An 8,925-nucleotide genomic window follows, 5' to 3' on the forward strand; every position below is an offset into this window, starting at 1 on the left:
AGCTCGTTATTTTTTTCTACTTAAGTGGAACTTTATTAGCAAATTGCTTAAAAATTGTGTTACAACCTTACTTCTTTATAATAAGTCATGGTTCAATTCCATTCTTAAGCAAGCTAACTTCTAGCAGTTAGCTGTCCTCGCATGGGGCAATATTTGAAAATTTTGAAATATCTTTGTTTTGGCTTTTAGTCCTTTGTGTTAGGGTTTGCTAAACTAAGGTGACATGACAGAGTACAAACCTGTAAAAACTATTAATGATCTTTTCAACTAGGAAGTTACCTTGGTTTTATCACTTTTACCATAGTTAATATCTAGGCTCTGCCACCTCTTGAGGAATCTCCTTGGAGGCGTGTAGTAATCTGGTGCTTCTTTTCGAGCATTAACGATTGGTCACAGCGATTTCGAAGTCACTGAGGTAAAATACCTAAAATCCTCATACCGGAATCGAGAGTTATCGTCGTAGCTCAGCGGTTGTAAGAGCATTGACGCGCATACTCAAGGTCGTGGGTTTCGAGACCTACAACGCAACTTCCTTTCGGCCTTTGATGGCCGCATATTTAACCTCGTCCTCGTAATTCTAATAGTGAACCCTTTAGCTTCCTTTTGTATATATTAAGTTACGAAAAAAACTCTGTATAAGAAATACAATTTTTTTCGCTCGTACCTCGATGCACGAACATGTCCCGTATGCCCACTGAATCTTCTATCTACTATCATACCTTAGTTTTAAGTGCAGAGAGAGAAAAAGACAAGGTACTTTTATGTCAAGATGCGAACTAATTGAAAACTAATGGTTTTACTTTTTATCGCTAGATGGCCATTAATCGATGATTTTGCAGTTTAATCCACTTTCTTATAATTTCTTAATAAGTAGAACAGAAAGCAATGTAAAACTTGTCACTATACCAATAGTGTGCTAGTGTTTGGCTTTTTATATCAATATTTCTTTCAGTTATCCTCTTTTCAACGTTTTCATCTTTTCAAAGACAAATTGTAGAGGCAAATATAAAAATTAAATTTTTTCTTTTAGGAGGGCACAACCTTCAGGTATGGTAGACGCCTTTTTTTGTAAAGGATCACCTCCCTCTTGCAATAGTCTATTTGCTTCCTACGCATCTAGTATAAACTTGCAGTTCGAGTTTGCGGCTTCCGTACAGCACTTCGGATGAATGATGCCCGTGAAAAAGTTGAATGGTTTGTGTTATTGTACGGTGATTACTTATTATTTAAGAGTGCTTTTTTTTAGTAGTTTTTCTGTCTATCTAACCACTAAACTGTAATTTTAAATATAAATTTAAAATACTTTAAATATAGCAATTCGTTGGATTTGAATAACAATAAAAGTTTATTTCTGATTGACACAACGAAATATGAAAAATACACTATTAGTCCATACCTTCGCTCGACTTCCTGGGATGACATTAAAAATCGTTATCAATCTTTAAAGTTTGATTCCGAAGCTAAAGAGCTAGATATACCAACTAAAACCGAAAGTTATATAGAAGTAAATACAGCAACATTCACCCCGTCACCAACTTTAGTTGAAGACTTAAAAGAAAATCCCATTTCTAAGTTTGTTGTTGACAAAAATATAGATGTTAAAGAATCAATTTTAGACGTTATAAAAGGGAATAGCAGGAATGGAGGTAATGGTAAGTTTAAGACAGTAACAATTTTTCTTATCCCCTTTTGTTTCATCTTTATGTTATTTCTTTTTTTGTTTTGCTATGCAACCTTATTATTGTTAAAAAGAATAATTTTAAAAAAGATGTTTAAAAGTTTAAAACTCTTTGGCTATAATTATGTTCTAAAGGGTATAAAGATTAAGTGTACTTTGTTTCAATTAAGTTCTAGATACTTACTATTTTATTTACGATATAATACCTATAATAAAGGATGTTTATCGAATTATAAAACTTCTAAATTATTTACTTACCTTAATTTTTACTTTGTTTATCCTGAGACTAATAATAAGCCTTTCATAGAAGAATTTGCTTCAAGCGTTTTTTTAAAGATGAGTGAATATTCCTCCGGTAACTCTCTACCTCCCGATCAAGTAACCTCGAAAGTTGTGTCGGAAGAAAAGGATTATATAGATATGGAGCGCTCTGGTATACTTGAAGCAGAGTATGTGATTTTCAGTTATTTATGTATTTGTGCGCTCTCAATTCTATCAGGACTCACAAGCAGCTTTCTGGCGCGGCGCCCTCTAGGAAATTGTTGTTGTTAGGAGAACGCTCAGCTTCTGAAGGCCCTTCGTTATCCTCTGACTTGTCCGGCACCTCCCGGTCGTCTCCTATTAAGCTTCTTGCCCAGAGAAACCCTTCTGTCGACATAAACGATCCTTTCTGGTTGGTCAGGTCTGAACTTATTACGAAGTTGCGGACTCATCCCCATCACTCGCGGTAAAAAAGTCTTTATTATTCTGTGTCCGTTTTATCTTTACTATCATTACGCTCAGCTGTTACTCTTCTCTCAGCGGAACGCAACACAAGCGTTTCTTGTTTGATCTTCCCATGTTGCTTCAGGGCGTTCGCAGGTAGCAGTTCTATTATTGAAATCCTCAACGCTTTACCTTTACAGTTAGACAAAATCTTCACACAACTTCTTACACTCGAGAAATTGAAGAGGAATTTAACTTTATCAAAGGAAAACTTCAAATCGAGGAGCAACAAGTACGTCATCCAAGTTTGCAGATTCCTTACTATTTACTGTATGTTTTTCAGTATGTAGAAAGGGATAACTTATGGGTTTTGGCTAATCAAGAGTACTACGTTTCGGTTCCTAAAGTTGTCCTGCGGCATTGCCAGGTGGGTGACATTTCAACTTATTTCATCTTGAAAGTTTCTTACCATAATTGCCAAGTTAGATGGTTATCGAGCACAAAAGAGAGCGCATTTACTCTTATCCAGTACTACAAATATAAGCATATAACGGCCCAAAAGTTCTAATATATTTTATAAAGCGTTTCTATGTAAGGCACTCCACGGTGGGACTTGCGGCGCCCAAGCGAGACTGCTTACATCAACTTGAATGCAGAGACAATATAGTATATTCAAAGGTATTGCTAATCCTCTTCAAAGTGGGAGGGACACACTTTTACGAAATTTAAAAGGGGGTGACTCTAGAAGCAAAACCGCTTGAGCACATGTACATGCAGCTGGACCTAAATTGCCGCCAGGGATTGGGTCATTTTTCGTCTGCAGAGCCGAACCGTTGGGCAAAAAAAGTAGCCTTCGAGTTGACTGTGCTCCTTCTTTATAAGAACTCTCTTCGCCCGTGTTCAGGCCGTGCTAGACTTGAGTCGCGACCCGGTTTGCATGAATCTTGCGAGAGAACACGGTTACTTGCCTTCATGATGTTATAGCTCGTTAGTCTGAGTTATTTTACTTTATAAAACTGCGGTCAGGTGCATCTTTCATTGTTTGCAGCAGTGTGCTGACCTGCCTGTTTGACAACATTTCACCTCAATTTTCGAATGAATTTGAGATACCAGTGACCGTAGTAGTGGAGGAGGCGGCTGGAAAGCGCCATAAGATCATAATGCTTGATAAACCGCTTCTGCAAAGACGCTATGATCATCGCGAGTACAATAATATTTACATGTCAAAAGCGTATGAGAGTTTGCTCCTCGACACCAATGCTCCCCGTTTTATCCACCTTGACCGTACCTCAAGCAGCACCGAACAACTCGACGCTCTTGCAGCTAGCTCTTTTTCGCAAGAATTCTTCCACAGAAACAATCTTATATACAGCCTCTGCAACTTTGAAGGTGACTACTACGCTTGCATTTTGACCCCTTGCCTGTTAACTCAAACACCCTCATGTAGGGATAAAAACACTAGTTAGGTGCCGCATTCACGGTTTCCTTCCAGGTACAGGAGGATCTCCTTCTGGGGCTCAGTACGTTGGAATTAAAACGAAACTTGGTGGGGTCATTGAACTTCTTTCCTCCGGTGTACCAGCCTTATTTTAAATTTTAGAGTATATTCCTACCCACTTTACCAACGTTGGCCCTGAGGTTCTTACGATGAGCGAAAGGAGCCGTTTGTGGTACCTGTTCTTTACAGCTCCTTAGGCAGTTAGCTCACCGCCGGTATTGTCTGCAGCATATACTCGATGATAAGACCAGATCACTGCCTCTTGTTGGGAAGGGTGAATATGCTGACCTGCACTGTCCGAACTGAACTGATAAAGTCTACAAACTTTCTTATGGATAAAAATTCAATGTTAAGAATAATAACAATGTGTTCATAAACTTTTAAAGTCTGTACTAAAGAGGGCCCCTCACTGGGCGCGTCAAGCAAGTTCTGGACCATCTATTTACCTTGGAACCGGGTAAACTATTCTTTAGTTATGGTGTAACAACTCCTTTTAGACTGGTCTATTCGTCTTAGGGTCGTACCTCTTGTCGCACGAATGCGGCTCCGCAACGGTGAATGTTTATAGAAGCGTTAATGGCTCCACGTAAACCCCCTTCATTTTATATTTCTATCCATCATGACTGCTCCTTTCTCTCAGGGAAGCTGACTACGACTTGCACGAGACTGCGGCTGCTAGAGGCTCGTATTCAGCGGACGCTACACAACCAAGCGCTAAATATTTACCACCGCAATGGCCACTTGTTAACTTGAAGCCTTTGTTTATGGATACGAAGGAACCACCCACAGGAGCGGAGGAGTCGAAGTTATACCAGTTGCAGCAGCAGAGGCTCTTGCCATACGCATTTCCGTTTCGCCTTTTTGAAATTCCGAGTTTCACAGAACTGCGGAAACTTTCTAAAGTATATCTCACGGATTTCTCTTTCTGCTTCAAGTTCATAACACGCAGCTGCCCTAAACCGGGGAGAGACTTAAAAAAACCTCAGCCAGGACAAGTGAGTTACATCTAATGTAGATATTAAACTGCTTTCAAAAACTAATAACACTTCTCAAGTGCGCCTATCCTCATCTCACAGTGGATGATGTGATGGAGATAATACTTAGGAGAAAATTTCTTCAACCACGTGCAAGAGTAAAAGGAAGAAGACAAAAGAAGGAAGAGAAGCTGCAAAAAAGCAAAGGCGGTTGAAGAGTCCTAGTGCACAGTAAATGCTATTAAAGGACGCACAACTATTTTATTTCTTAGATTTTGGTGTCTTTTTTTTGTTGGACTCCGCTAGATCTCTTATTTTTTCAGAGACAATGGCCTGTTGAGTTATTCTGGTCATAATCTTTTCGCTAGAAATAAACTATGCGCTTACATTGAGCTCATCCATTTTCTTGATGCTATGGTCGTACAGGGCCACTTGCTCCGTCTGTTTTCTGATTTTCTCCATAAGGAGATTGATCAGGCCCTTCATAGTCTCCAAGGCGGCGTCCGGTTCAGCACTCTCCACCTCCACGTCGATGCCCTCGTTGGCCGTTACGGTCAGGGTCTTTAGCCGCTTCCCAAATTCAAGTTTCTGCTGCTGGAAGGTGTCCTCCGCCTCGCAGAACTTCAGCCTGTACCTCTCAAGCAGTTCTTTATGTCCGGAAAGACACGTGTCTAGGGTCAACTTGTCGTTCGCTGCAAGAGAGGAGGGGGCTTGAGACAGGCTTGTAATAGCCCCTCTCGACGAGGCTACCTTACCTTTCGAAAGAGTAGTCACTGAAAAGTCCAGAAGCTGGGACCATTCGCTCAGCTTTTGCTCGGCTTTTTCTGCATGGTTGGTGATGGTACGTGACAGATCGTGGCTTTGCTGAGTCACAGAAGAGAGCGTTTCTCCAAGTTGAGTAGACTCTTGACTGGCGCCTCCAATAGCTTCCCAAATGCTCTGCTTTTTCTCTTCTAGTCCCTTTTTCCTGCACTCGAGTTCTTCAATACGCGTCAGTTGATCCCCGATAATTTTTGTACTATTCGAAACATAATCTTCGTGCTATGAATGAATTAGTGCGTCACTACAGCGGCTGATTTAAGTCTGAGAACCTCTCGGGCTTTACCTGCTGGCTTAGAGATTCCATATTTTTATTACATTCCTCTATTTCCTTGACTTTTTTAGAAATCAGTTTTTTTAAAGCGTCGAATTCGACTGAAAAATCTTCAGATTTTCGAGTAAACTCGGCATTTTTTTCGGTCAATTCTGCAAGTGTCTGATTTGCAAGGATTTCTTACGGATATAGTGAGGTAAAATCAGGTGTAAGCCAAAGTTTTTTACCAGCATCGCTACATTTTTGTCGGAGAAGTTCTAGCTCTGTCTCTATAATGGTCTTACGAGTGGAAAGATTTTCGCACACAGACTCGCAAGCTTCCAACTGCAATATTATCAGTAACACTCGTAAAGCTTTAGTAAGCAAAAGAACACCTTTTTAACGAGAGCAAGAAGCTCCTCATTGATGGAGTCCATCTCCTCCTCGGAGGGGAGATACATCCCCAGATGTTGGTGAAAAATTTCCGCCAAAAATGCTAATATAACGCGATAGCAGTTGTCTTCTATGGCTCTTTGTGTGAGGTAGTTTTCAAGTCCAAGTTCACGTAGAACAGACAGAAAGCAGTGAATTTTCTATTTAGTTTTCGATAGTAGTATATAATAAAAAAATAAATCTAAGCTTTAAAAGATCCTACCTCATCTGTATTACTAAGATCTTTAACTTTGCTCATCTTTGCAGGATCGGAATCTTGAACACACTGTTCAATAACTGTTATTAAAACATCCACGTCGTTCAATCCCGATTCAATGGAAGACAAAATTACGTCTTTCTGAGCCTTATAGAAACAGTATTGTAAAGATTAAAGGCAACGTACAGCTATATGAACACCCGTTTCAAGTGATAGTTCACCCATCGCAGAAGTATGCCTTCGGGAGACAAATTTATCAAAACATACAAATCCTCTCCTCTTTCCAGTGAACGAATAAGTGCCAAATTTCTAAATAGAAATTAATAACAGTAAGATTACTTCGTTGAATAACTTTTCTGGTCTTACTCGCTTAGACTGACGTTTTTTAGTAAGTTGCATCTTAGCACTTCCCATAAAAATCCATGAGGATCTACGAAATAAGACTTTACAATTCTCCCCCTTTTCTCCAAAGCTACAGAGTTGGAGGATAATAATACCCACATAGGCTACTAATATATATATAAGGTAAAATAAGTTACCTTCACCAACTCGAAGTAGGTTATGCTCTTTTTCTGCATCAGTGTCAGCAGGAATTTTTATAAGTTTTACAAGTAAAGGGTCTTCGAATGTCGCGCTAATTATTTTACTAAGAAGAATGCCATCCGACAAAACTTTATATATCTCAAGGTTTTAAGAATAGTTAGCAGTTACAAACACCACTTAAAGGCACTGGTATAAAACGAAAGAGGTTAAAAATTAGTACCGAGGATTTATTAAGTGACTGATAGCGCTCACAATCAGGAAAATAATGAGCCTGCCTCTGATAAAACTTAACAAAAAGCAAGCTCTCCTCCTCGCTCATAGTAAAAGATGAACAGAACAACTGGGGTGGCAAAACTACTACGCGATGATATCTCTTCTATCCCTTACCTTATTTAGCATTTTTTGTGAGCTACACTTAGCAATGAAAGGCTTACTTCCCGTATCACTCAGTCGTTAATTAAGTAAAGATTAAGATCACCCAAAAAAAAGTTTAGTCGCAACTCTTATAGAATTTCAGTTATTCTTCAGCTGTAAAGCAAATCAAGATAGTGAACCCCCTCCCCCCTTAATAGAGTTGCTTACTGCGGTTAGGGGCCGATCTCGTTGATAATTATCTCGCGGGGCTCCCTCATAAAACAATTTACTAATAAGGCCTTCACTATGTAAGTAGGGGGTGGTAAATTTGGGGTTGCTGCTGTTGCGACTGTTGTTTAGTGTAAATCTTGTGACAATTTTAACATCTGAACTTTAATTTAAGTTAGCATAAGTTTTGCTAATGACAAATGTTTGCATTATCATTATAAATAAAAAATTGTCAAGCAGTGTAGGTTATATTATGTCTAGTATTGTTTGCTTTGTTACGCAAAGATCCAAATAGGCTATAAATTCCCACTTTTTAGGCAAAATATTGGCCTAAAAGTATGTACTAGTATATTTTACAATTGTTTTAACTTAGACCCCACTTGCGTAATCCCTTGAGTTGACTGTAGCGAAAATTTATTAAACTATCCAACTGCACCTTGGAGATGAAAATAAAAGTAAGACACTGGGAGTACTGTTCATAAAAATATTATACTAAATTTTGGTTTGTATAGTGACTTTAGACGGCTTACGTTAAATTTAAATTGGATCCTCTTTACTATTTAATAATTTACACGCCACTAATATATTTAATTTTTTCGGGCTAAAAGTATTAGTTTGCCGCCAGAAAAATATTTTTTATACATTAAAAAAAAATATATTGAAAAGATCAACTTATAATTTCTTCTTAAACTATTTCAGTCATCCATGGCTGCTGCTACTCTGCCCAACTATGTCCTACCTACAATATAACTAATACCTTTAGCACGTAAATTTTGTCTATCTCAGTCAAATTATTGTTGTTAAATAATTTACTTATATTTAAAACTAATTAGAGAAGTTCAAATGAAAAAAAAAACTATGTTAAAGTATTTCAATTACTTGGACAGGCCCCTTGTAATTTTCCCTTCCAAATTTTTTTGCTTTAAACGCCGACTTTGAAAAAGCGGAAATTTTTTCATCGTTACAATTAACTGTTTCTGTCTCAGCCCAACTCCTTTTTAAGAATTCAACAGTTTCATTGCTTTTTTTCGGGCTGATTTAGCCGAATTAATACCACTTCACACCCCTTTTAAGTCATTGTGCACGTAAACTCTTCTTAATTTGGCTTCTCTTTAAACATCTTATAAACAGGCCCAGCTCACAGTATATAGGTGATCTGTCATTTTTATATATACGTTACTCATCTATTAATCTTATTTATTTAAGCAATCTTGTTAAACTAAT

General features: G+C 38.3%; 2 protein-coding genes across 4 annotated transcripts; one reads left to right on the top strand and one right to left on the bottom strand.

Moving 5' to 3' along the window:
- The first annotated feature begins 1,098 nt into the window (after positions 1-1,098).
- On the top strand, positions 1,099-5,137 carry LOC135145044 (uncharacterized). 2 transcript variants are annotated; one of them, XM_064077167.1, is made up of 19 exons: positions 1,099-1,194; positions 1,315-1,652; positions 1,986-2,127; positions 2,178-2,405; positions 2,462-2,539; positions 2,588-2,675; positions 2,727-2,810; positions 2,870-2,911; positions 2,966-3,061; positions 3,116-3,229; positions 3,288-3,342; positions 3,410-3,772; positions 3,831-3,929; positions 3,984-4,053; positions 4,110-4,229; positions 4,280-4,338; positions 4,398-4,467; positions 4,522-4,876; positions 4,936-5,137. In XM_064077167.1, exons 1-19 carry the CDS (start codon positions 1,166-1,168, stop codon positions 5,068-5,070), a joined length of 2,565 nt encoding a protein of 854 aa, XP_063933237.1. In that variant the 5' UTR covers positions 1,099-1,165; the 3' UTR covers positions 5,071-5,137. The 2 variants fall into 2 exon arrangements, with proteins under 2 accessions (XP_063933237.1, XP_063933238.1); XM_064077168.1 differs by having other exon boundaries at positions 1,116-1,211.
- Positions 5,082-7,461, bottom strand: LOC135145045 (uncharacterized). 2 transcript variants are annotated; one of them, XM_064077170.1, is made up of 11 exons: positions 7,340-7,461; positions 7,116-7,257; positions 6,943-7,006; positions 6,777-6,885; positions 6,583-6,723; positions 6,323-6,520; positions 6,176-6,272; positions 5,961-6,127; positions 5,611-5,896; positions 5,243-5,547; positions 5,082-5,188 (listed from the first exon to the last, which is right to left on the bottom strand). In XM_064077170.1, the coding sequence occupies exons 1-11, from the start codon at positions 7,436-7,438 to the stop codon at positions 5,117-5,119; spliced, it is 1,680 nt and encodes a 559-aa protein (XP_063933240.1). In that variant the 5' UTR covers positions 7,439-7,461; the 3' UTR covers positions 5,082-5,116. The 2 variants fall into 2 exon arrangements, with proteins under 2 accessions (XP_063933240.1, XP_063933239.1); XM_064077169.1 differs by having other exon boundaries at positions 6,943-7,048.
- Positions 7,462-8,925: the final 1,464 nt, after the last annotated feature.

The sequence above is a fragment of the Zophobas morio genome, unplaced genomic scaffold (genome assembly GCF_036711695.1).
Source record: "Zophobas morio isolate AGI-343-1 ecotype UQ-CSIRO unplaced genomic scaffold, CSIRO_AGI_Zmor_V1 ptg000119l, whole genome shotgun sequence".
NCBI lineage: Eukaryota > Metazoa > Arthropoda > Insecta > Coleoptera > Tenebrionidae > Zophobas > Zophobas morio.